At 35.5% G+C, this 27,676-nt stretch overlaps 2 protein-coding genes across 4 annotated transcripts in view; one reads left to right on the top strand and one right to left on the bottom strand.

Annotated features, from left to right (window-relative positions):
• Positions 1-129: 129 nt before the first annotated feature.
• On the bottom strand, positions 130-21,224 carry LOC144966575 (tubulin gamma-1 chain). Of its 2 annotated transcripts, none has more exons than XM_078903256.1 (13): positions 21,136-21,224; positions 20,536-20,606; positions 19,739-19,789; positions 19,017-19,078; positions 11,597-11,764; positions 11,126-11,194; positions 7,696-7,775; positions 6,566-6,692; positions 6,109-6,195; positions 5,658-5,807; positions 4,363-4,518; positions 3,388-3,549; positions 130-1,619 (listed from the first exon to the last, which is right to left on the bottom strand). In XM_078903256.1, exons 2-13 carry the CDS (start codon positions 20,582-20,584, stop codon positions 1,425-1,427), a joined length of 1,356 nt encoding a protein of 451 aa, XP_078759382.1. In that variant the 5' UTR covers positions 20,585-20,606; positions 21,136-21,224; the 3' UTR covers positions 130-1,424. The 2 variants fall into 2 exon arrangements, with proteins under 2 accessions (XP_078759382.1, XP_078759383.1); XM_078903257.1 differs by having other exon boundaries at positions 1,281-1,619; positions 21,124-21,179.
• Positions 21,220-27,676, top strand: part of LOC144966574 (uncharacterized) — a 21,617-nt gene continuing 15,160 nt past the window's right edge. The window contains exons 1-4 of one of the 2 annotated variants that reach the window (XM_078903254.1): positions 21,220-21,506; positions 24,460-24,566; positions 25,693-25,723; positions 27,481-27,607. In XM_078903254.1, the coding sequence (XP_078759380.1) occupies positions 21,340-21,506; positions 24,460-24,566; positions 25,693-25,723; positions 27,481-27,607 (432 nt within the window). In that variant the 5' untranslated portion in view covers positions 21,220-21,339. The remainder of the gene's footprint in view (positions 21,507-24,459; positions 24,567-25,692; positions 25,724-27,480; positions 27,608-27,676) is intronic. The other variant, XM_078903255.1, reaches the window with a different exon arrangement.

Here is a 27,676-nt window from a genome sequence, read left to right as displayed (position 1 = left end):
AGATTTATTTATGACCCTTAAAAAAACTGAAGATCCCGGGGGAAAAATGAGAGTTGGCAGCTCTGAACTCCCCAGCCCACGAGGGATGTCAAAGGCCTCCTCAAGAAATACATATATATGTAAACAAAATTTCTTTTTAAAAAAGTTTATTTAAGGTTCAATTCAGTACTTTTCATCCAACAAATACATAATATATACAAAACAAGAAACATTGATGTAGAATGTTCATTGTTTCTCAGACATAATCAAGCAGGATTCTTGACCTTAAATGTCTCTACTTGTCGGTGGCATTTACATGGGGAAAAAAATCCGTCAAAGCAGGAAATTTTAACAAACCACACACCATGCAGCACATTTTGACAAGACATTTGTCTCCACAATATCAACATGTATGCTATGTTTGTTTTCATCAGGAAAAATGAACATGATTAAACTAATACAGTGGAATCCTGATTAACCCAATACAGCCAGACCAGAAAGATTGGTTGACTTTAAACAAGGTTTGCTTTATCCATTATCAATGGAACACACTTAGACAAAGAACAAAAACCTTTGGACCAACAAGAGGAGTTGACTATTTGCGGTAGATCACACTAATAAAAAAAACAAACCAAAAAACCAACAAACAAATAAACAAAAAATTTCCATCCAGACACCCATAAATAATATATGCCAAAAGGGATACATTCTTGTGTGACCATTAATTTAATTTTAACTTGTTGCATGTCAAAGATGATTTGAGAGTAGGATAAAAAGTTTGTTTCGCTATACTCAACAAAAATGACAGCTATATATTTCGAAAATGATGACATTAATGACAAATCATTCAAAAACTTAGAGAATGACCGGAATAGCCTCTCAAAGTGTTGAAAAGTACCATATCATAAAGGGACAGATTTTTATGTATTCCAATAATAAATACAAAAGACTGAGTGATGCTGGTGTGAGTTGGTGAAATTAATAAGGCTAACACACCAAAATATCCAAGACATCTCAAACACTTAGGAATACTCCCAACATGTTTGAGTAATCTATGTTTCACTGCAACTACAAAAATCTAAATTTAGGTTTATCAAATAAATGAATAAATATATTCAAAAATAACTAAATAACCATTTCCTTAACAAAAAAAAACAAAAAAACAACAAAAAACAGCAACAAACAAACTAAATTTGGATGAATAATCTCAAGTTGGGTGAGATTTGCAAGTATATATACGATAGTGTAACAAATAATGCATTGTTCTCTCCCATGACCAAATATCTGAACTTTCATCTTAAGGTTAATTTAGAGATTTCAGAAAAGCACCCTGTCTCTCATAACATTATTCTTTTTTTTTTTTTTTCTATTTTCAAGATGATTTCAATCAAAATTGAATGTCTCATTATGATCCAGATCAATATATAATACATATACAAGAATTATCAGGGCTGAGATCGCCAGCTGGGATAATCAGGTCTGGTGGCTGCATTGTACTCGTTAATCAGCTGCTGTAATGATTCACGGGAGTCATCAAATTCGTCTAGGTTGTCTTTAAACATTGCCTCCTTCTTAAACTGGTCCATAAAGGCCTCACGTTTGCGTAGCTTGTCATACTGACGCAGGATTCTATCAAATAACTGGCAGAAAACAAAATGGACATTTTGAGGATTTTAAGGCAAGAAAAAAAAAAGCATATTGATACAATGCCAAAGTGACAAAATAGTTAATATTTTTTCAAAATAATGTTACTTCAATTTTGTTATCAATGAAAGATGGACATTTTTTTTTTAAATTCTCCATTCGTCCAATCTATATTCTCCAAATATTTTAAAATAACTATGTGCTTACAGTTACAGATGTTCTTCGGTAGGTAGCACAATGGTGTTTTCCACCAATACCAAAATGACTGATTAGTACCCCAAAAAAGAAAAAAGAGAATGTTTGCTATTTGGATGACTTCACTTTCCTAGAATTATTAGATATCTCAATGGACAAACAACTAGTCATGGATGTTGATATTAAACTCAAAATTGTCATGAATTTGGTCCCACATGACGAACCAGTCATTTATCCGTAGAGAATGATTATACTGCTGAAATATGAAAACTTGACCAAGCAGGTTTGAGATAGGAGTCATCAAATAAATAATTAAATGTTATTCTGCAATCTATTTGTATAGAAGTTGTGTAACAGTACTAGTTCAATTCTAATAATTATGCCCTTCCACCAAAGCATCATAAGATATCATCGCCTAGGCATTCCATGAAGGAATATAGATTATTCATCAAAACAGATGTCTGTTCTCAACAGGAATCACCCATGTTGTCCAAATGAGCAAATTGGGGGTTAATAATCTTGCCAAGGAAAAAAACGAAAGTGCCTGAAGGCAGGGCTCAAGCCCGGGACCTTTCAGATCACCTTGCAATGCCTTAATCACACGGCCACTTTGCCCCCCGTTCACTTCTGCAGAGCCATAAAGCCCATGGAACTGGAGTAAAACCCAAATTTCTGTAGTATCAAACTGAAATTAATGATTCCATGCTCTCTCATGATAGGACACGTGTCTATCATTCAGAACTCTCTGCAATGTCAAACTCTATGAGAAGTGAGAAGTATGTAATCTGAACGTTTTTACTGTACCCATGGAACAGCCATTACCTTTGTATCAGTCTTTATACTTTTCAATGTAAAAGATTTAATAAGTACCACATCCCATTTGGACTATGTTTCATTTAGTCATCTTGAACTTTAACTTTCCTTACTTAATTTACCATTGCCACATGTTGAATCAAGTCACAGAATCAACACAATTACTTTCCCTTGATTCGTCATCACAAGTATGAATTGAATGGATTAAAAAATAAAAAGAAAGTTTGTTTCATATGAGCCACACATTTTTCACATTATTTCAGTAATTAAGAACACTAGCAGAATAACACCTGCCTCCATTATACTTTCTAAGCTTTTTTTTTTCTTCAAAGAGAACCTTTCGATTCTCAGGCGAAATTCTTACCTGCAACTTGCAAGCCTGATCAGTAATTTTTTTTTTTGGTTAGTTTCTCCCAAAAATGTGTAATTTCGACGATTCGTAATTGTCTAAGTTTTTTAAAAGCCAATGTCAATATCAACAGTCATTTTTTTTTTCTCTCTGTCACCCATACCGACATATTTTCCTTCCGAATCGAAGTTCACTTAATCTCTAAACAATGGCTGCCATTTTTGTTGAGTCTAAATAATGTAGTTCCCATCAAACAAATTACCAATAATTAAGCCATGATTAAGTTTGTGACTTACTTGGTCAGCTCACATAAGTGGTTTTTTCAAGTCACTTAATGCTAGTTCGCCATCATAAGAATGGGTCCAGATGAAAGAATTATCATTATTAGTTAAAACAATCTAACTTACATGCGAGATGTTGGTGTGGTTTGCTAACATCAACCCACTAACTCTGTGTGCTGTCTGGATATACGGAGACTTCCTGGAGAGTGCCACCTGGATACTTGCAGGGCCCCAGGGAATAAATTGGGCAAGTTTTCTTTCTCTTATTCTTTGAAGACTTTTATGGACCTTTTGAGAAAAAAAATATATAAAAAGGAAAGTTTTATTAAAATACAAGCTTTTATATAAGGAAAGATAAACCCTTCAGAAAATAATTTTACATTTGATAAAAGAAAGCACTTTTACATTGAATACTGCTGTCAATTCTAAAACTGAAAAAAAAAAGATGCAGTCAACAAAATCACAAGCAATTTTCAGCATGTACAATAATTGAACTTAGATCCAACAGGGAGAGGAAAAAACAAACTCTATTTTCATTTTTCTAGAAATCAAGTGAAGTAATGACAATTTGCATCCAACTAGACTTCGAAATTGTGAGAATTAACCCTGATTCCTGCAGCCTTCATGGCTCAGTTTGGTCCACAAATACAAGCAAAACAAAAATCAAAACAAAAAATCCCCCAAAAAACCCAATTACATAAAAATCAGAATTTCAAGAAATGAGCTCTACAAAAATTTACTGAAATTCTTCGACAAACCGAAGACATGAGTTAAAATAAATGATTGCAGTATAAGACAGGAGAGTGATTAACATTGCAAGTGTTATTTCTTAATCTAGAAGTGGAAGAAAAGCCAAATAAACAAGTCACTCATACAAATATGGGGTTCCAGCAGTGATAAAATAAACAGGAAAAAAAGGGTTTTACAAAAGGAAGGAGGGAGGGGGGGGGGAGGGTTGGAAAAAGAGAGAGAGAGAGAGAGAGAGAGAGAGAGAGAGAGAGAGAGAGAGAGAGAGAGAGAGAGAGAGAGAGAGAGAGAGAGAGAGAGAGAGAGAGAGAGAGAGAGACTTATGAGCTAAAGAGTAAAAGTAAAAATGAGTACCTGTGTGGGATCCACCTCTCCTTGTATAATATTTAGTATGGAAATGTAGCAATGATTGCTGCCTTGTCTTTGCACTGGTGTGGACACCATCATATTTTTGGGCTGTAATAATCGTCTCATGACATCTAAGACTGTTGTCTTACGTACATTGGCCACCTGCAGTCAAAATAATGGCAGATACAAATTGATAACTGAATAAAATTTAGCTGAGTTATTTTAAACATAAAAGTTAATAGTTGCAGACTCAGAGATAAAAGAAAACCAATTATAATAATATCCTGTTACATGATGTATCGGGATGTGTGCTTCATAAAAATGTAATTCTGACTTGAATGTTCAAATTTTGCACCATAAGCCAACCGATTTTGATTACTGAAACTGAAAATAACATTTGTGGCATTTATAGATCACATTTTGAAATAAAAATTAACTCTGCAGCATGCATATTGCTCTTATTCCTCTTGGATGACTTAAGATTCTCTCTCTTCACAAATGCCACTAGTATAATAAGACCAATGACCGATTAATTACACTCTTTCTTTAATTGTTTTCAGACATGAACCATCATAGCCAAAGATGATCTCAGACTGTGTTCATACATTTGATAAAGCACCTAACATTCCTACCACAGATGTAATCTCTCAAATACCCAACACTGCTGATTCGAAGCAATGGAACATTACCTAACCTTCATCTAATGATGTCTACACCTACTAGCTACAAGGTAAGTTATATCCATGGGTGTCAATTAACCGTGGTTAAACTATTATACTGATTTTTTTTTTTAATCCCTAAAAACAAAGAAATTTTGATGTAATGGTATCATTTCAGAATTAATTTTGTCTTTCCTTTTCTCTCAAAAGGCAGTGAATCTAAAATTAAAACAAAAAAAATACAGGCCGACATAAATGATAATCATGTCAAATCATACGAGCATAAATCGGTTTTAAAATAAAAGAGATGGCCTGAAATTTTAAGGTTTGTCATATATATGTATTTATCCTACATCTTAAACAGTAATCCATAATGCTTAATGTCAGAATTTGACCTTGACATGGGTTGTCATAGATATAGTTTTTAACTATTTAATTTTTTTCTCTACCTTACAGGTTGTGATTTGAAAAAATCTGCGCCCAACCGTATTATTATTGTCATTATCATTACTCTCTCCATTTCTATTCAATTTATTGTCAGTATGAAAACAAATATTAGGAGTTTCCAAAAACATTTAAATTTCCTATTCTGTTGTTACCGTAAGTACGATTTCTAAACCAGAGAAATTAAAGAATACCCACTTGTGAGTCTGTGGAGAGAGGGGTGTATCCTGTCATTAGGAAATGTAACCGAGGTGTGGGGATGAGTGAAGCAATCAGACCAATAAGGTCATTGTTCATGTAGCCAGGGTAACGAAGGGTTGTTGTGGATGCTGCCATCACTGTGGATACCTTCAAACACAGAAATATGAAAGATGATAATAATAATAATAATAATAATAATAATAATAATAATAATAATAATAATAATAATAATAATAATAATAATAATAATAATAATAATAATAATTGGAAGACATTTCAATAATCATTTCCGAAAAGAAAAAAAATTAAAATAAAGGGAATAGACTTTCAGCAGTAGTAAAATACTGAAAAACAATTTCCACAAAAACAATAAAGATTTTATGGGTGAATTCACACCAAGAAAAGATAATAAATAGACGGATAGCTCGATAATTAGGGAAATGCTTACCAGCTGATTGACTTGTGCAAAAGTTGGTGTATCAATATGGAGCCTGTCTGCAGCAATTCTGTTCAATGCTGTATTATCAAGCACAACCTGTAAGGTAGAGAAAAAAATTAAATAGTTAAAAACTATATCTATGACAACCCATGTCAAGGTCTAAAATTCTGACATTAAGCATTATGGATTATTTAAGATGTAGGATAAATACACATATATGACAAACCAAAATCAAAATGTCCGCCTCCTCTCTCTTCCCTCCCCTTTTCATATACTGCTGGGGAAAACATTCGAATCAAATATTATACAGTTGGTGCAATTATCCAGAGTTTCTCTGAGGAAAAGATTCTCTTGGGACGTAAAAACAATATGTAGGGAAAAAAAATTATTTCACTGTTAATAGTTGAGTAGAACCTTGCAAAAATATAAAAAAACAATGCCATTTGAGAGCAAGCTAGATACGCACCACACAATCTGCATTTTGTGTAAGTCTCTTCAACGTCAACAAGGAGTTGTATGGCTGAACCACAACGTCTGATATTTCATCCACATTGGGGAACACTGAATATGTCTGTGTCAATTTTTTAGGGAATCTGTGTCATGGGATATAAAATATGCAAGATAGTAAGGACAATCAGCAATCTGAAAGGGACCTCCAAAAAAACATATAATAATTTAAAATATGAATAGTCTGTTTTATTGAATACTTTATACTGTGGTGATCAGGAGAGTCCCAGGTTTGAGCCCCGCTTCAGGCCTTTCATTTTTTTTCCTTGGGCAAGATTATTAACCCCCAATTTGCTCATTTGGACAACATGGGTGATTCCTGTTGACATCAGATATCCTGTTTGATGGATTACCTATATTCCTTCATGGAATGCCTAGGCAATGGGATCTTATATGGAGCCTTTGCAAAAGGGCGTAATCTTTTTATACTATCTGTTCGACATCTCTAGATACCATGGAGCCACGAAGAAAAAGAAAAGATAAACAGTATCATGTATATCCTATGGGTGTATATACCTGTGTTTCAGGCCTAAATATGGAGATGATTTTTGTTTGTTTTATTGTTTTTATGACTTTTGTGGCGCTTGTGACACTTTGAGGTAATTTCAGTACCATTAAAAAAGAAGATGGATGGTCAAAAAAAATAAATGATATAGTCAAGTTGTTTTCACTTAACATTTAAGAAAAAGAAAGACAAGGATACTGGTCTTCAAACGAGGAACAGAAGACAATCCAAGAGCAAAATCTGCCCCTGTGTATTGTCTGAGACTATGGCACAGGTACTGAATCCAAGCAAAGACACACTCAAATTATTATAGACTCTCAATAGACATATTTAAATGTAATAAGGAATGATTTACCATGGGGAAAAATTCAATTCCTGAAAAAAAAAAAAAAAAAAAAAAAAAAAAAACCAAAGAAAATAATCAATTTTCCTCCTGGAAAAGGAACCTTGTCAGACAAGGGCAAAATCCAAGTAGTCTAATTCCAAAACAAGGACAAAAAGTATTGTGAAATAGGGAATTTTAAATATAAAGGAAACAAAGCAACAGAAATACAAGAAACAAGAAAACTGGGTCCCATTCTCACCTGTCATTAAGTCTTTCTAGGATGTATGATCCCATTCCAGAACCTGTACCCCCAGCAATAGAGTGACATACTACAAAACCCTGAGAAAAGTTGAGAAACAGAGGAAGCAAAGACAATGATAAATATAATAATATAAGTATGTGGTGGACAAAAAACCTGAGTCACCTGTTATATAAATAAATATAAATATTGTCGATACGCTACTAATATTAACATCAAATACAATAAAAATGATCTCGTTTATGAAAATATATAATATATAAAAATATAAAATGAATAAAATTCCTTTTATCCATCCCTTGGTGAAATTTGTCTTAAAGGTAAACTTAAAGGAAAGACTGAAATAACACACAAGTATCAACTGATTGTGCAGTGTGTAAGTACAAGCCTTTCTGAATTTTCTCCTCAGTCTCTTTCACTCCAATTCATTAACTTGATTTCACCTCTTATTACAATGACCATGTAACAAACGGTGAGTGTGTGTGAGTTTGTGCACACACATGTCATGTGTAAGTTTATGTGCATAACAAAAGATCAAATTAACTTAGTGATAACAATCGGAAATGACAAAGTCTTCTTTTCAACTCAAACTAAAAGGCACCACCAATGAATTAACTCTCAATTGAAAGTAGTGAAAGGTCTGGTTGTTTCCCTTGACTTTTGAATTAAAAAAAAAAAATGTTTGGTCATGAGGCTTTATTTTGAGTGGAATACTCTTGCACAAAACTACATTAATGAATAATAAATAACCAAGCAATTTTTAAATCGAAATTTATGAGAAAAAATATTGAATGTCGATGAAAAAAAATCTGAAAAAGAGTCAGAAATAAAAAATATGGAAATGAATATGCGGAAGTTTTTGTTTCAACTGGCATATGAATTAAGATGGCATTTAAATTAGAAGATTAAAAAATCTCTTTCTCTCTCCCTAATTAAAAATATAATAATAGTTGTCACCACAATGAAGGATTTGTTCAGGGTGCCCCCCTCCGCTCCCCCCCCCCCCCCCCCCCATCAGAAAACCCACCTAAAGCTCTTAGTAGTGGTAGGAGTAGTAGTAGTAGTTGTAGTTATGATGATATGGTGGTGTGGTTGCAGTAGTCGTGGTAGAGATGACGATGTGGTTGTGGTGGTTGCAGTAGTAGTGGCAGTGATGATATGCTGTTGGTTGTAGCTGCAGCTGTAGTGATGATGTGGTGGTGGTGGTTGTAGTAGTGTTAGTTCAGATGATGTGGTAGTAGTAGTGGTGGTAGTGGTTGTAATAGTAGTAATAATGATGTGATGTTGGTGGTTGTAGTAGTAGTGGCAGTGATGTGGTGGTGGTAATGGTGATTGTAGTAGTAGAGGTATTGATGATGATGTGGTGGTTGCGGTAGTAGTGGTAGTGATGATGTGGTGGTTGTAACGGTGGTGGTAGTGATGGTTTTAGTAGTAGTGGTAGTGATGATGATGTAGTGGTGGGTGGTGGTGGTTGTCGTTATGGTAGTGATGGTGATGTGGTGGTGGTGGTTGTAGTAGTGGTAGTGATGATGTGGTGGTGGTGCAGTGGTAATGATGTGGTGTTGGTGTTTGTAGTAGCAGTGGCAGTGATGAGGATGTAGTGGTGGTGGTTGTAGTTAGACCTGTAAATGAGCTCTATAAAAATTGACTGAAACTCTTCGACAAACTGAAGATTCAATTATTTTTTTAAAAATAAGGGCATCATTGGAGAGGAGAGTGATAAATACAATACATTAAAATAGTGGGTGTTATTTCTTACTGGAAGTATGACTGCCATAATTTGATGTAGTAGAAGGAATGCTAAATAAGCATGTCATTCATATAGGTAAAGATGACTTCATCAAAGTCATATTCCTGCCTCTGGAATTTTTCTGACATAGTCTGAAAAATAATCACCATTATCATCTTTAACTTCTAGCCATGACCAATTGAATTTATTCCTCACATCTTTATCGATGCTCGACAAATCTGAATTGCGATCCATGAACAGCTCAGGCATTGTGAGAACATTAGAATAATGTAGCAATGAGCAAACTTGATTTTCAATCAGTTAATGACAGAAAAAAAAAACTTAAATAAATATGACTTCTGGCCAATACACTGAATTATTAAGTAGAAGTGAATTATCATGAAGAAACTTCGGCAGGCGTAGCGGAAAAATCCAAAGAATCGAAATGAAGGTAAATCACCACACTAAACAGCAAGCTCGCTTGAGCAAAGCAATGGCAGAAAACGTCCTGATTTGCACGGGAATTAATTAGGCTACTTACCATTATTCCTTATAATCAGGTACCCAATCAGTGAAGAAACGGTCAACCAGTTTGTTTACAACGTGAGGCAATCGGATCGAAATGTGCTTGTAGCAATCTATCCTACCTAACTTTCGATTTAAAGGTGTTATCATCTACTAGAGATGTTAATGGTGTCTACATAAAACACTTCCGGCATTCGCGTTTTACTTTTTTTATACTTTTAAAACCCAGCTTGTAAATGTGGCCAATGTTGGCTTAGATGAAACAGTGAAATTTATCGCTCGGTGGCTCAGTTAAAATTGGCTACCGTTGGGATCACGACAGGTTGGAAAGTGAAAAAATAATTTAACGAAGGCTGTGTGAAATAACACTGGGATGTGTTCAGTCACGCCAATGCTAAAAAGCGCCGCTTAGACTTGGCAATATATCCATCGTTAATATAAACGGCTCCCATGAGCTATGCGTAGCATTATGGACCACTCCTAATTACCTTACGGTCATTCGACTACGATTTGTGAATTATCTATTTCTTTCTCCACTTTTTTCTTTCTTGTCTTTTAAATATTTGAATTTGACAAATTGACTGAGAATTTACAGGTCTATTGTAGTTGTGGTAGCAATGATATGGTGATGGTGGTTGTAGTAGTAGTAGTGGCAGCGATGATGATGTGGTGGTTGGAGGGGGGGTATCCATGGATCAAATTGACCTCACGGGAATTTGACGGAAGTTGCCCGGAACCCGGAATTTTCTTGTTCTAGACCGGAGCCTTGGTATCACTAGCTCAATATGTGGACTATCTCACTAATACCAGGATTTCACCCATCAATTTATCTTTTTTTGGGCTGCTCATTCTGGGAGAGGACAGTTGCATCTTATTTTGTGCTGACAGAAAAAAAAAAATGTAATAAAATACCAGGGTCCTATTAGGAATCAAAAAGAAAATATATCATTTGAAATCTAAATGGAAGACATGAAAAGAAAGGAAAATAGACAGCAATAATCACAATTAGTAGATCATAAAATAGTCCTCCAATAAGTACATCAAAATTTGATCCACTGATAAGATCGCCCTTAAAAATTGCTCCCATTGATTTGATCAATGGCAAGGCACATTGAAAAGCCTTCATTACGGATCAAACAAATTTACCCAAAAAAAAAAAATTGATCTGACACAAACCTCTAGGCTGTCACTGCCATCTGCCTCTCTGTCAATGATGTCAAAGATCTCATCATAAAGCCGCTCTGCCTAAAATCAAATGAATATAATAAGAAGCTATGCCTTTACTTTAAATCATTTTTTTTTCTAACCATAAACCTAAAATACATGAGAACTGCACGGACCGGATCACAATGGTGTTTTTGAGAGACAATTAAAATAAATTCACGAAAAAGAAAAAAATCAAAATATATAATATCAAAATATTACCCAACCCAGAGAACATAAAAACTGGTCTAATTTAGATTAGAAGCCAAAGGTTTTTATATATCATGCTGAACTTGACATCAAAAGGTTTCAGTCTAGTGGAGACGGTCATTATTTTTCATCCCTTTATCTAAAATCTCTTTGTTTCAATAAAATTCAATTTAAAATGTTCATCTTTATCTATTTTATATTTGATTAAAAGTGGTTTTGACAATGTAAACCTACCTGACTGTAACCACTGGCCCAGTTATTTCCAGCTCCACCTCCATGTTTGGAGAGATAGACATTCTCTGGGTTGTACAGATTGGAGTACGGGGAGTTCATGATGGTGTTGATAACTCTAGGCTCAAGGTCCAGCAACACTGATCGGGGAATGTAGTGCTCATCATCAGCCTGTCAATAATAAGAAAACTAAATATAAAACTCAAAAACCCATTCACATATCATAACCACTAAAGAGGAGACGATTTATGTTTCACAATAGTAATTTTTGATAAGTGTAAGTTGGACATAACCTTGAAAGATTGAATACTTCAATTCTTAAACCATTATAAAACATACAAAGGATGGGTAGCTCAATATAAATTAAGCAACCTTTCACATTTCCAATTTCTTAGATTTTAGCAATTTTCGCTGTGTATTTTGAGCCATTCTTATTTTCACAAATAAAATTAACACCCGATTCAATGACATACCATGGAATGTGGACAACAAGGTCAGTTCTAAAAGGAATTTGAAGGGGAATGTTAAATTGTATTTTCCCCCTCTTTTAAAACTAAAATTAGCAACATCTGCTTGCACTCATTGAAATTAAGCTATACTATGACCTACTAAATTATTTTTAGAGAGAGAGAGAGAGAGAGAGAGAGAGAGAGAGAGAGAGAGAGAGAGAGAGAGAGAGAGAGAGAGAGAGAGAGAGAGAGAGAGAGAGAGAGAGAGAGAGAGAGAGAGAGAGAGAGAGAGAGAGAAGAGCCAGAAGTAATAGATTGCTAAATTAACAGTTTGAGCTTGACAGGATTAAGTAATACTACGGAGTCCTTCATATTCATATGAGCTCTTGCTCCAAAATTTTTGTTACAAAAGCATTGAATGATTAACATTGCTTATAATATAGTTCTGCAGTTGGAACCAAATTAATAGTTTTCCTCATATTTCCACCATGGACAAGTCTGGTTTAATGGAAACTTGTTAATGGTTCCACTGACCTTGATGAAGTACTTATGCCATGGCAGAAAAGTTAACTACAAAACATTAGTGTCTGATTTAAATTTACATTACAGTCTGCTTAAGTATTCTAGGACCAGTCAAACTTCCCTAAACCAGTTAGTTCATCCGGAAAAGTAAAACCAGACCAAAATTGAATTTTTATCATAATCCAGTTTTCATAAAAGAGGCTGAATCTTCTTCAAACTATATAAAAAAATAGATCTTAAAAAAATAATCTTCATTACTATTACTACTACACATTTTAACAAACAAAATTTCACACGATTTACAGTATGCCATATATATATATATATATATATATATATATAATTTATCCAATGGGCAAATCTATCATTGCCATTCATTAAATTTGTGACAACCAAAAGTAGTGAAATTTAGTATATCCTTTCTCTCCCCTTCCACATTCCCATTTTATTTACTAATTCATGATTTTGAAAATAACTGACCTAAATGCGCATGGAAATATGCAAAATCATACAATGTAAGTAAACCAAGACAATTCAGACTCAGGACGTGCAATGATGGCACAAAACAAATTTGTAGAAATAAACAGAACTTTGATGTCCACTACGTGACTAAAAGTCTGTATGAAATGTAAAATATAAGGGGGCATAGTCCTGGCTATGATGAAAGAGCTACAGAATATATTTTTTTCTTGGACAAAATCTAAAGTATATAACCCGTAGAAGGTTTAGATTAAGTGATCAGGGCCCTCCAGGAATGGGGGTTGAGCGTAGGGTTAACAACCCACCTCATAAAAAGCAAACTGTTACAGAAACAGAAACCAGACGTAAATCCACAACCGGCGGCAGCAGAGAAGAGGACCAGAATACTGGCTTCATGACGGTAGGAGGTCAAAGCCGAAAGGACGCCCCCGACCAGATTGCAGATCTGTTGTCACCAAAACGCAAGCTCAATGTCTCGTGCTGGAATGTTAGGACCCTATATCAAACAGGAAAACTGGCACAAGCCCAGCGCGAGATGTTGAACTACAAGATCGATTTGCTAGGCATATCAGAGGCAAGATGGACAGGAGCTGGGAAGCACCAACTCTCAAATGGCGACCTGATCATTTGGTCAGGACGAAAGGATGACCAACACAGAGAAGGTGTTGCCCTCTTGATAGCCAGGCAAAACAACAAGTCACTATTGGAATGGAAACCGATAAGTGAAAGACTTTTATACACAAGACACAACTCAAAATACACCAAGCTATCAATCCTCACATGCTACGCACCTACAGAGGATTCAGATGAAGAAAACAAAGAAGAATTTTACGATATTCTAAGAATGGCCGTTGAAAACATTCCAAGACATGATATGCTCATGATCATCGGAGACCTTAATGCTAGAGTTGGCAATACACAAACAAATCAGTCCGTTGGAAAGGAGGGCATAGGGGTAATAAACAACAATGGAAGCAGACTGGCAGAATTTTGTGAAGAACACAACTTCATTATTGGTGGAACTTTCTTCCCACACAAAAACATCCACAAATTGACATGGAAATCACCAGATGGGAAAACAGAAAGTCAGATAGACCATATAATTATCAACAGAAAATGGAAGAGCAGCTTAAACGATGTCAGAGTCAGACGATTGGCAGACATTGGAAGTGACCACCATCTTGTCACAGCCAAAATCTCTACTAAATTGATGAAAACAAAAATAGCAAAACAGAAGGAGAAACGTTTCAACACAGATAAATTGAAAATCCCAGATATCCAAAACAATTTCAATATCTCAGTAAGAAACAAATTCAGTGCAATACAAGATATTACAAACATGACAATCCAAGATTTCAACCACGTCATGCAGGAAAGTGCCACTGAACACTTAGGACACAATAAATCCAATACAGAGAATTGGATATCAGCAAGGTCATGGGAGCTCATTAACCAAAGAAAATCAATCAAACTAAATCTCCTGAATGCTAAATCCCCCCGACTGAAAGAAAGGCTATCCAGTGAATACTCATTGAAGGATAAAGAAGTGAAAAAATCCACAAGGAAAGACAAAAGAGATTTTGCAGAAAATTTAGCAACTGAAGCAGAAAATGCAGCTGTAAGACAAGACACACAAACACTATACAAAATCACAAAAAAGCTCTCGGGAAACAGAAGTTATGGTCAAGAGAAACCATTAAAATCCCAAGATGGTAGTGTCATCACAGACGAAAAGGAGAAAATTGAAAGATGGAGAGAATATTTCGCAAACCTTCTGAACAGACCAGACCCATCTTCTTACACAGATATCCCAGAAGCAGAAATGGACGTAGAGGTTAATCTTGGTCCAATCACTGAGCATGAGGTGCACGAGGCAATACAACAACAAAAAAATGGCAAGGCCCCAGGTATTGACAAAATCACTGCGGAAATGCTTAAAGCGAACTCGCAAGAAATGTCCAAAATTCTCAGTAAATTGTTCACCAACATTTGGGAAAAGGAAGAAATACCCGAGGATTGGCAGAAAGGCATCATCCACAAAGTAGCCAAGAAAGGAGACCTAGGAAATTGTGCTAACTGGCGTGGAATCACACTCCTGTCCGTAACGAGCAAAATTTTTAATAGAATCCTTCTGAAAAGAATCTCACCTCACATTGAAAACATTCTTAGAAAAGAGCAGGCAGGGTTCAGAAAAGGGAAGTCATGTAGTGACCACATATTTACCCTGAGACAAATCCTGGAGCAAAGCATTGAATGGAACAGCCCCCTCTACACCATTTTTGTCGATTTTGAAAAAGCCTTTGACAGCTTACACAGAGAGTCCCTGTGGAAAATACTCCACCATTATGGTATACCGATGAAGATAGTCAACCTAATCAAAGCAATGTACAGCAACTACCAATGCCAAGTGATCTGTGGTAACAATTTAACAGACAGCTTTAATGTAACAATTGGTGTAAAACAAGGCTGCATACTCTCCCCGCTTCTGTTTATCCTGGTTCTAGACTGGCTCATGAAAAATACAATTGATGGTAAGAAGAGAGGCATTCGCTGGACACTGACATCTTTTCTGGAAGATATAGACTACGCAGATGATATCGCGTTAGTTTCCAGTACACACAGAGACGCCTCAGAGAAACTAAACGTACTACACAAGAACGCCTCGAAAATTGGACTGAAAATAAATTTCGATAAGACTGTGTACATTAGGGTGAATCCAAAACATGACAGTGAAATTAGGATAGATGAACATATAATTGAAGAGGTAACAGAGTTCTCCTACCTCGGATCCAAAATAACAGACGACGGAAATGCAGAACACGATATCAAGCACAGAATTCAAAAGGCAAACCAGGCTTTCGGCATGCTGAAAAACTTTTGGAAATCAAAGCAAATAATGAGAAAAACAAAGCTGAAAATATACAAGAGCAATGTTTTAAGTGTACTGCTTTATGGACATGAAAGCTGGAAAATGACATCCTCCTTAATACAGAAACTAGAAGCCTTTCAGAACAAGTGTTTAAAAAGAATTTTTAATTTATTTTGGCCTACAAAAATAAGAACAGTGGATCTATTAAAGAAAGCTGACTGCACTAGCATTGATAGCCAAATAAAAAGAAGAAGATGGCGTTGGCTGGGTCATGTGGCCAGAATGGAAAAAGGGTCACTTCCCAAGACAGCCTTGTACTGGACAGCAGATGGGAAGAGAAAGCGGGGAAGACCCAAAGAAACCTGGCGAAGGACCATGGAGAAAGAATTAAAGGAAGCAGGCCTGTCCTGGAATACAGCCACCGCAAAAGCAGCCGATCGCAAAAAATGGAGATGTCTGGTGGATGCCCTATGTGCCTCAAGGCCCGAAGAGGATTAAGTAAGTAAGTAAGATCAGGGCCTGTTACTGAAGATCAAACTTCTTCTTGTAAACACAATGTAATTTCCATTTTTCAAGATGAATAAAGTTCATCTTATATCTTATCATATCTTAAAGTAAGAATAACTATCTGTAATCAAAGAAATACCACTGAATGAATCATGAGCCAACAAGATAAAATGTCTAGGCAAATTTGATAAACCAAACACACACGTGAAACATGATGTGTAATTTCTTTATAGAACTCTTCAATATTTACTTTTTGATGTGTTTCACCCAAGGAATTTACCCAATGGAAACCGTACGGTGCTCTTATTGGCTAACCAACCAGCGGCCTCGATGAGAAAAATATCCGCCATTTTGCTGTTGGCTGGGAATCGCGTTACTATAGTAAACAAGCGCTGATCGGCCGTTCATGAAAACAAGTTGCTGCTCGCTTGTTTAACTCAAAATTATTCAAAACGATCTCTCTAAAATGATATAAATGTGACTTCTTAAGGTTTTCTTCATGGTCAAAACCACACAACATTCTATTAATGATTACGTCCGAGGCAAAAAGGAATATTGACAGGTCGACCGAGAGTTGAACTCGTGAGACGACAAACATCAATGCGAAGTGTAGCGAGAGTCAAGCTATTGTTTGTCTTGTCCTATTCTATATAGAGAAAAGGATAAATAGTATAGCCTCGTGTGTGAGTGGTTGCGTGTCATAGTCTTGTTTTTAAATTGTTTCTGTTGTTTATGTGTGTAGTGATGACTCTCTCACACTTAATTTCAATGCCGAAAGGGGAATTCCCGCACACAAGAAAGGGGAATTGGGGTGGTATTTGGCATACATATTGTATAGTATCTAGTTCTAAATAGATAACTGATTAGAATTATATTATGATATATAAACACAATGCCAAATACAATTCCGAAGTTTCCTTATTTCAAATGAAGTAAAGCTCCAAAACCTAATGGTAGTGATTGTAATACTGAGTGTTAGTGTTAGTGAGGTGATGTGGTGTTGGTGGTGGTTGTAGTTGTAGTAGTAATAGTGATGATGATGTGGTGGTGGTGATGATTGTAGTTGTAGTAGTAGTGGTAGTGATGATGATGTGGTGGTGGTTGTAGTAGTAGTGGTAATGGTAATGATATGGTGGTGGTGGTGGTTGTAGTAGTAGTGGTCGTGATGATGATGTGGTGGTGGTGTTTGTAGTAGTAGTGGTAATGATCCGGCTATGTGGTCTAGTATGACACTCGCTTCTGGATCGGAAGGTCCTGGGTTCGAGCCTCGCGCTCGGCGCATAGTTGAGTCCTTGGAAAAGGCTCTTTACTCACATTCTCTCACCGTACTCAGGTGTAAAATGAGTACCTGGCCGTTAACAGAGTTGTCTTTGTCCGAAAAATTGTAATATCGCCTAACAGGCGTCATGTCCCGTCCTACATGTTAAATGTTGACCAGGGACCCCTTGTAAAGCGCTTTGAGCACATTTAGTAGATATTGCACTATATAAAGCTCAATTAAAAAAAAAAATATTTCAATGATGATGATATGGTGGTGGTGGTTGCAGTAGTAGTAGTAGTGATGATAATGGGGTGGTGGTTGTAGTTGTAGTAGTAGTGATGATGATGTGGTGGTGGTTGAAGTAGTAGTGGTAGTGATGATGATGTGGTTGTGGTGGTTGTAGTAGTAGTTGTAATGGTGATGATATGGTGGTAGTGGTGGTTGCAGTAGTAGTGGTAGTGATGACGATGTGGTTGTGGTGGTTGTAGTAGTAGTGGTAATGGTAATGATATGGTGGTGGTTGTAGTAGTAGTGGTCGTGATGACGATGTGGTTGTGGTGGTTGTAGTAGTAGTGGTAGTGATGCTATTGTGGTGGTGGTTGTAGTAGTTGAGGTAGTGATGTGGTGGTGGTTGTAGTAGTAGTGGTGGTGGTGGTGGTTGTGGTAGTAGTGGTAATGATGATGATATGGTGGTGGTGGTTGCAGTAGTAGTGGTAGTGATGACGATGTGGTTGTGGTGATTGTAGTAGTGGTAGTGATGATGATGTGCTGGTGGTGGGGTAGTAGTAGTGGTAGTGATAATGATGTGGGGCTGGTGGTTGTAGTAGTAGTGTTAGTGATGATATTGTGGTGGTGGTTGTAGTAGTAGATGATGTGGTGGTTGGAAAACACATTACAGGTTATTATAATACATGATTACACACATTCTCTAACTTCATTTTTTGACAGCTTCGTTGTGCCATAAATATACGCAACAGTTCTGAAACATTTTATTGTGGATTTTGATATTGTTTGTTGTTTTTCTTGTGTCGTTATGTTGACATAGATAATGAATGGTAATTACTACATTCTCAGCCAACAACAAAATGGCGCTGAATGCTTTCATTGGTGGACACTTTTTAGGCTTCGTACGTATTCTCATTCATTTAATTCTATGGTTTCACCAAGAAAAAAAAATCTTGACCTTATACAAAAAGAAAATGTTAATATCTTGTTTTCAGTATTTTCATTTCCAAAGCAATTACATTATTATCAAAAATTGATATGTGTTTCAGCCATTTTGTGTTCAACCAATATATAAAACATATACAAGTTCTTAAATGATAAAAGTTTCACCTGGTAAAAAAATACATCCTTTCGATCTGTTCCCTCTGTGGCAAAGTCTTCCAATATTCCCTCTGAGGAAAAATTTCAAAAGTGAGCATTCGTAGCAATTGCCAACTTTAGTGAGCACAAATCTCATGAGATGTAATGCGTATGCACTAGGTATAGAAAATATATTAATATATTATATATAATAATTAAATTAATCCAAAAAAAAAAAAAATCACTTTTGTAAACCAACCCACATCTTAAACGAAAATATTAGTTTTCAAGTGTTTGTTTAGTTGAAGAATACAGGAATGTTAGCAAATGTTACCAATTGTCGTAAATTAATAATAATTTAATAATCCATGAGGAGACCCTAAAAAAGAAAACACATCTTGAAGTTTCTGACCATTCTATCACAATCTGATCGTTTACACCCCAGACCTACAATTTTGTTTTATCAATGGCACACCACTTGTCCTCTGTTGTCATTATTTTCTATACTTCTCAGAAAGGAGACTGCCCAAAATACTCATGTAACATTTGATAGATTAAAGTTGGTATTTATCTATAAACTATTAACTAAAAAAACTCATTTGCCACAAGGCAGCCAACGATGACAGCTCCTTGCATTAAAAGACATCATTTTGATGGTCTGCCATAAAGGAAAATGCCTCCCCCATCCCATCAGATGAGGAAATCTTAAACACGCAAAACTATTAAATAGAAAGAAAAAAAAACAAGCAAACCTGGACTGATACCATGCTCCAAGCACAGCTGCTTCCAAAACTCCATACCAACTGAAAAACAGAAAACACTTTACAATATATATGCACAAAATAACAATAATGTTGATGAGTTTTGTGGGTTCATAGGAGAGAGAGAGAGAGAGAGAGAGAGAGAGAGAGAGAGAGAGAGAGAGAGAGAGAGAGAGAGAGAGAGAGAGAGAGAGAGAGAGAGAGAGAGAGAGAGATGAACTTCTCTTTGCTGTTATTGTTATCAATAATTGGTGGGTTTTTGTGAGCCAAAACTGTGGCATTTCAGGTTGCAACAGCCATTTAATTTCAAAACTGGCCTAAAATTAAAAACAGACCTCGATTTATTACCTTTGACTTTGAATAAATAAATAATATTATTCTGGGATGAATTTTTAAGGCGTGATCAGTGAGAGTGAGAGATAAGACTTTGCCTTGAATAATTATATATTTAATTGGCACATATTTTAAAAAACAAACGACAATTGAGAAGGCAATTCCCCCTGGAAAATGAAACATTGATCATTAAATTAAATTCTATCCTTAAACAAACTTTAAAAAATATAGGAACTTTTTGTGAGATCTGTCCAACAGTCACCAGGCCATTTATCAGCTCACTGCTGGGACTGGGGTACCAAATAGACGCAAATACTACAAATACTAACACTAGACTCTTTGATGACATTTTCAAACTCAAAACATCTTAATTTGACCCAAGCAGCTGAAGCAGATGGATGGGACTTGAGAAGGAGATTGAGATGATTTTGTTGATTTGCGAGTTGATTACTTACTCTGGTTTCCACATTGTCCCAGCTGCAACGTTATAATTTCTCGGGGCATGGCTGTCTGGATGGTCTATCCCCTGTAAAAAATATAATGCCTTTGATAAGGTAATATCTATAATCATGCGAACAGTGCCCTCATTTAGTTTGGTTCACATCACTCCTAATCTAAGTAAGTAAAAGGCGTCTGTAACGACAAGAACAAACGAAACTTCGAAAAGAGGAAGTGCGAAATTGAAAGTTAAGTAAAATCAATCCAACCAGTATATTGAGGATGTGACTAAAGTGTTACCTGGAAATTAATATAAAAGAAAATATATCAAATATAAATATACCAACTGTACTTTAGTTAGTATAAATATGGATGCATTTTACTTTTGAATGTGAGTTTCATTTTGATTCTTCACACATAACATTTCTATAAACTAGATCTAGTATTTTTTAAATGATACTGTATGCTGATTTTATTTATGAATCGTTCCTGCTCCCCGCGTAATTTATAACATTTTTGTTCTCATTGAAAGAAATATTATGAAAACAATTTTTATGTTGGCATACAGCCTTATGAATTTTTCAATAAGATAAACGGTCACTTTCATTCATAATCACCGATATGAACTGTTATTGGACATTTCGCCTTATTGAAAATCTTGACCGATAGGGTTACAAGATTTGCTTCCCCCTTCCCACAATGCAACAATGACGTCAGATGTAAACAAAAATAAAGCAGTGATTCACTGATGTAATAAATGTGGAGTTTATTCTAGATTTCAGTTTTTTTTTATTTACATTTATAGTAATAATATTATCATCATGGCTTGGGATGATGGAGGTGGTGGTGATGCCAGGAAATTGGAAACTCGGCTTACTGTTTGCCTTGGGCCATATGAGCCCTTGATAATGAAAATTCAAAGCCTTCTCGTATGGGAATATCCATGGAAAAGTGCTGTTCTCTTCGCTGCTGCCAACCTTTTATTTTGGTACGCAATTACTTGTAGATAGTAGAACTACAAATGACTAGTCTAGCACGATAACAACTGATAGAGTTGATGTCTGTAATTAGGCACTTGCAAGAAGTTTATTCAAAATAAAGTCTAACTGTCGTGAATAGATTTTTAGGTACATCTCATTCTCGATGAGAAATTGAATTAATAATTAATAAATGGAATTCAATAATTCTTCTCACGAATGGATTTTACTTTTATCAAGTAAAAGTAAAATTGTAAAAGTTTTACAATTTAAAGCTTATTAGATATTTTAGTTTAATTTTTTTTCTGAGCTCTATCGATGCGAAATACCTTTGAAATTAACCTTAAATCTGCTTTCTGGTAGAGGAGTTCAATTCAACTCTGAGATTTTATTACCAAACCATCATATCAATATCATTCTTTTTTTTTTGGCTGTCATTATCCCCAGACCACTGTCTGGGGATAATGAACATTCGTTACCCCCAGACACCTGGGGTTTTTTAAAACTCTCTCTCTCTCTCTCTCTCTCTCTCTCTCTCTCTCTCTCTCTCTCTCTCTCTCTCTCTCTCTCTCTCTCTCTCTCTCCCTCTCTCTCTCTCTTAGTTCCTTTCTAGTTTCTAGAAAATTGTCATATTCGTCCCCACTCCGATCTCAAAAAGTGTCTAAAAAGAATAAATAATTAAAAAGCAAACAAACAGAAATGTTCAGAGAGCGACCAAATGGTCAGATAGAGGAGAAAAAAAACAATATTTAAAAAAAAAATAAAAACAACGAAATTCATGCTCAGAAACGGGACAAAAGGTCACACAAAAAGGAGAAAAGAATAGACTCGCACAAAGAAAAAAAAAGAAAAGAAGACGGAATTTAAAAAAAAAAAAGAAGACGGAATTACAAAAAAAATTTTTTTAAAAAGTGGCGGAACCAGGATTCGAACCCACAACGTCGATTCTGGTAAAACTTCCAGGGCAGACGACTAAACCATTCGGCCATGACACGCACTTCGAGGTCGACGCATATTGTGTATATGTAGTAACAACTGATTTAATGTTGGTTAATTTTATGTTTTTATAGATATGTTATTAACTTTCCTTATTTCTATGTGCATTTTGGAAACAGTCCATATTCTGGAATGTGGATAATTGTTTAAAGGAGCGGAGTTTCAAATATATGTCTGGGGATAATGAATTTTGGTTATCCCCAGACAGGTGTCTGGGGATAATCACAGCGTGTTTTTTTTTGTCAATCCACTCTTTGACTTTGACTCTTTGGAATGGTGGTCAGTGTCAGTGAGTCAGTGCGCATGGATTATGGATACACGACAAGCTCCCACTATCACTAAGGCCGAAAATGATAGGGCATATATTTAATCAATATGAGTAATCATGATTAGGATTAGCCCCACTTTCAATTTATTTTTCTGTGTGAAATATTGTGTCCTTATTACTTCCAAACCCCAACATTTTACATATCATGATTTTTGTCATTGTTCACTCTTTAGAATTCAGGTCAGTGCTCATGAAGACATGTTGCAGTCAGTCGACTCCGCTTAATTTCACACCCTCTGGAGTTTGGTTTAGTGTGTCAGTGTCAATTAAACAGAATGTCGATTAAGCGTAGAATCTAATAATACTAATAATAGAATCTAAGACCCAGCTTTGATGTGCAATTTATGTAGGAACTTCCATTATGGGTTTTCTACGGGTTTTGGAACATCATATTCAAGACATAGCCTCATTAGAATGTTTGTTTTATAATCTTATTAATTTATTTATTTATATATTTATTTATTTATTTATTTTTGGGAGGGTTATTTGGGGTTGTTGTTTTTTTTTGGGGGGGGGGGGGGGGTTTCTTTTTTTTTTTAATTTTATTTTTCATGCTTTATCGACAACAAAATGTGACATTAGTGTTTGTAAGAACAATAATTGTGAAGCGTTGATAGCTTTCTATTCTGTGCAAAATGTTTATAAACTTGTCTCCAATCCCGCCAATGTAGATCATCTGTCAAGCGTTCTTCTTAGTCTTACATTTAGCAGCGTTGTTTGTCGACCATGTCAAGTTTTTCAGTGTTTGCCTGTTTGTACATATTGATGACTCAACTTCATCTTCATTATCCCGGCGTTGTCTTTTGTGTGGCTGAATGGAGTCCAGTAGCTCGTGAGTAGTCAGTTCACCGTTGATGGGGATATTGTTGTCCATTGTAAAGAATTATGCTGTGGTCTAAAAGTATTGTGGAATGGGAACAGCATCATTGATTTCATATGGTTGTTTGTTGCTACTGCAATCAAGGTGTAGTGATTAAGCAGATGGTGTGCGATTAAGCGGAGAGATTATATTTTTAAAATTCTTTTTTCCGTGAATGTGTAACGTATACTATAAGCGTAGTGTGCGATTAAGCGGAGTGAACTGTACCACTAAGTCAGAAAATAATAGGACATATGTTTAAGCAATACAACTAATCATGGTAAGCATTAGTCCCACATTCAAATTATTTTTTTGTGAAAAATATTGTGTCATCCGTAAAATCATGTGACTTCGCATTTTTCTTTCATTTTATAATCATAATTTACAATATATCAATGTATGATTTCTAAAAGTCAATATCAATAAAGCAATAACTGAAAATGAAAATGAAAATCACGAACGACATCGTAACTTATCGTACAAGAGAGCAATTGGACAGCCAGGATGGAGCAGCACATAAACCCCCTCGCAAGAGTCAAGAAGGGCCAAGAACAGGGGCAAAATAAGTCAAAATATTTGGTTTGTGTAACGGAATGGCTTTATTATTTATTTTTGAGTATGAATGTGGTGTGCAAGTTTTTATTTTGCAATGTCATTTTTCTTTTTGCATCTAGATTTACCCTGATTATGTTGTATTGCTTTTGATTTTGAGCCTTCAAGTTAAAAGAAAGTTTAACGAAATGCTTATTTTATTCCTGGTTTTTATTCTCTATCTTCACAGGTTTATTTATGTGTCCTCTCTGAGATTTTTCTTCCTAGTTAGTATAGTATTGATAGTCATTGTATTCATCGACACATGGAAAAACAGAATATGGCCTGAAATAAGAGGTAAGTAACTGTTATTCTCATGAAGGCCTTTTTAAAATAATAAACGATTTTCTCAGCCCATGCTTAGTGTTCATAGTGATATTTTGAGAGAGAATTTTTTTTTCTCTGCTAAATTCAGGATTGAAAATTGAAGGACAGGTCCTATTGTGAAAAAAATTGAATCTGCAGCACAAATGGCATATTTCCACTTCCACTGGATTAAATTAAATCCACTTGAAGAATTGTAAAGACAAAGAGATATTCAGGTTTTTTTAAATGTATCTCAATCTCAGTCATTAAAAAATGTGCTCATAGGGCAATTTTCTCATGGCTGACATTGTCGCATTGGAAATATTTTCAATCTCATTTTTATACAAAAGGGTGTTTTATTCACTATCCATATGATGGTGGCAAGATGATTGAATTATATTTTTATAAAATTAGTGCATAATTCAAATATTTTTATCATTATAGTCTCCTGGAATTTATCTGAAATTAATATGATAAAACTTGTGAAAGTGTGAGAACAGGAATTATGAGCAATTGTCATTTCAAAATTCAACATATGACTCGTATTACAAATACATACAGACAGAGATCTGGACAAGTGTGTGTGAAAGGTGCTAGACAAAGCAAGAAAGACAAATACAAGGAAAAAACCGTCCCCAAAAAATCAGTCTGCCTTGACTGGGGATCGAACCTCCGACCTTCTGATTACCGGTCAGACATGCTACCATTACACCGATAATTGGGACAATTTTAATTCCTATATTCTTCACAAGGGTATGCATTTTACGCTGTGAACCCCCCGCTTGCATCAAACAATACAAAACATTGAACACGAGAGGATGAAGACGAAGACATTTGAGTTGCTCTATTATTATTTTTTGAAAATATCAAATTGAGAAACTAGCAAGCAGGCACTGGTGTAAGATAAAGATCTGATTTTTTGGGATGGTTTTTTTTCTTGGTATTTTTCTTTCTTGCTTTGTCTGGCACCTTTCATACATACTTGTCCAGATTTTTACATACATACAGGTGCTTCTCATTTTATTTTTTATAAATGAAACTTTAAAAAAAAAAAGAATTATATAGCACATATTTTATCCTGAATTTGCTACATAAATTGATTTCCATTACCTTTCAGTGCCACCAAAAGAGCCAGAGGACAAAGACGGGTATGTGATTTAATTTGTTGTCATAGATAATTAACTAGAAAAAAAATTCTGTTTAACACCATTTTGTAAGGGACAAGATATTTATATTTGACAAACCCCTTCGCAACAGCAGTAGAGAGTATTGTGATTTACTTGAAAAATTTAACAGGATGATGCAAATATGGACATAATGTCTACTACTAACAACTCTTCATAGGTGACAATTAATTTCATTCTAACCGGATATCATATCATCAATTTTACAAGAGAACAGGAGCAGGGATGATAACAGTCATTAATGAAGCCTGAGTTGCTTTCACAATTCCCTTGGTGAAAACAATTTTACAGTTGAGGACAGATGAATCAAATCTATTGGATCATTGTAAAGTGTGGTTATAAGTGTCATAATGATACATCATTCCTTCCAGAAAATGAAAAGGAAACAAATGGAAAATTCAAGATAACCAGGGAAGTCAATCTGGATAATTTAGCGGCATTTAAAGAGACTGATTTTGAAATTTATGACGTTTCAATTTATTTGACTTTAAAGTCTGTTATTGTGGTCTGTTTCTGAAGGCCAGGACTCATTTTATAGACCCTGTCCTCACAATGACAATGAAGTCCAATGAGGAAGCCTCCTCAGGATGGTGTAGAGCAAAGGAGTGGAGGGTCTAACAGCTGCTATAGCTGGTCCTGATTGTGCGGTATCCTCCTCATCTTACTCCACAGTGGGTGTTCTTGTCACATTGGCAACAATGAAATTGACTGATTAAATTAACTAGTGTTGAGTAGTATTGAGACTGAGTACTGGTAATAGTGGTACTGACCTTTCCTATAATGTCTTGAAAGCGAGAAGCTTAGCATCAGTACTGCATGGGAGATAAGAGGTCTCAGTTTTATTTACCGACACCCAGACCAAGGCCATGGGATTGGCCAGGCAGCTTGCAAAGACAGGTAGACAGTCTTGCTCATAATAGGTGCATTTCTCGTTTGCTTATTTGTTGAAAGCCAAGTAATATCGGGTATCCTTAGCAGTACTGCAAGCTGCCCTTCAGCATTGATTGAATGCTTTCACAAAATACTTCTTTAACCAAGAACAGATTATGGATGCGCAGTTTAGGATCCACACCATTAACTTGAAAATGAAAAGATTGAAAATGCATAGGATAACTGCAAATAACTCCAAATGACCACTCGTTCATTTGTGGTGAAACAGATTTTCACATAATATGGCATAAACATGTGAAAAACTTTTTCATATCTCAACATGCTCAAATTGCTTCACAATGTTTTGTTTATTTTCTCTGTAGAACAATGGGAGCCAAATCACTGTTTGTTCCTTTTTTTTATTGGAGTGTGTGAAAATGCTTATTCTAGTAGTACATCGTCAGGTCGGAGTTTTGTTACTATTTCATTCATCCAGTCACTGACCACATTCAATATTGCTTGACTTAAACTATGTTAAAAAAACAAGACAATGTATCACTTAGCCTCCAAAACCACTTTAAAAGCTAGGTTGGCCCCCACACTATGAATCATGAGCTATATTGGTCATATCACCACTCAAATTCATTCATTCTAAATTAGATCAATTACTCTACACACAATCATCACAAATAAATAAGGTAAGTAATGTTACATTTATCCACTTGGAAATTCCTTATATGCTTCTGCAGTTTCTTTTCTACCCTCCTCTTTCCCCTCTTTTTTTTGGATCCAACTGCCACCCTCTTCTTTATGTGAATGTCTTGTTCAAGCTTCTTCGTCTTCTTCTCCAGATGGACTCCTGTACATCCTCGGCTTTTGAGTGTCCCAGAAATCAGCACCTTACTCAGCAGTTTCTGGGATTCCATGCGGAATATGTTTACCTCTTTACGCACATATAGGAGTAGTCATCCCCTTGTGGTGAGATTTTATTGTTATCATAAAACTCCATCATGTATTATTGCTTATTTAAGTTACGATATCATGATA

The sequence above is a fragment of the Berghia stephanieae genome, chromosome 2, assembly GCF_034508935.2.
Source record: "Berghia stephanieae isolate SIO BIC M18660-M18661 chromosome 2, UCSD_Bste_1.3, whole genome shotgun sequence".
In the NCBI taxonomy this organism is placed as follows: Eukaryota; Metazoa; Mollusca; class Gastropoda; order Nudibranchia; family Aeolidiidae; genus Berghia; species Berghia stephanieae.
This window is presented reverse-complemented; position numbering and strand designations above follow the sequence as displayed.

What these genes read in the sequence shown, in the direction of transcription:
- LOC144966575 (XM_078903256.1), bottom strand. Translation starts at nt 20,584, where the DNA reads ATGCCCCGAGAAATTATAACGTTGCAGCTGGGACAATGTGGAAACCAG. An exon ending in GGGCCAGTGGTTACAGTCAG is followed by an intron (nt 11,195 to 11,596) that starts GTAGGTTTACAT and finishes ATTTGATTTTAG; the next exon opens with GCAGAGCGGCTTTATGATGA. An exon ending in CACAAAATGCAGATTGTGTG is followed by an intron (nt 6,196 to 6,565) that starts GTGCGTATCTAG and finishes TCTACCTTACAG; the next exon opens with GTTGTGCTTGATAATACAGC.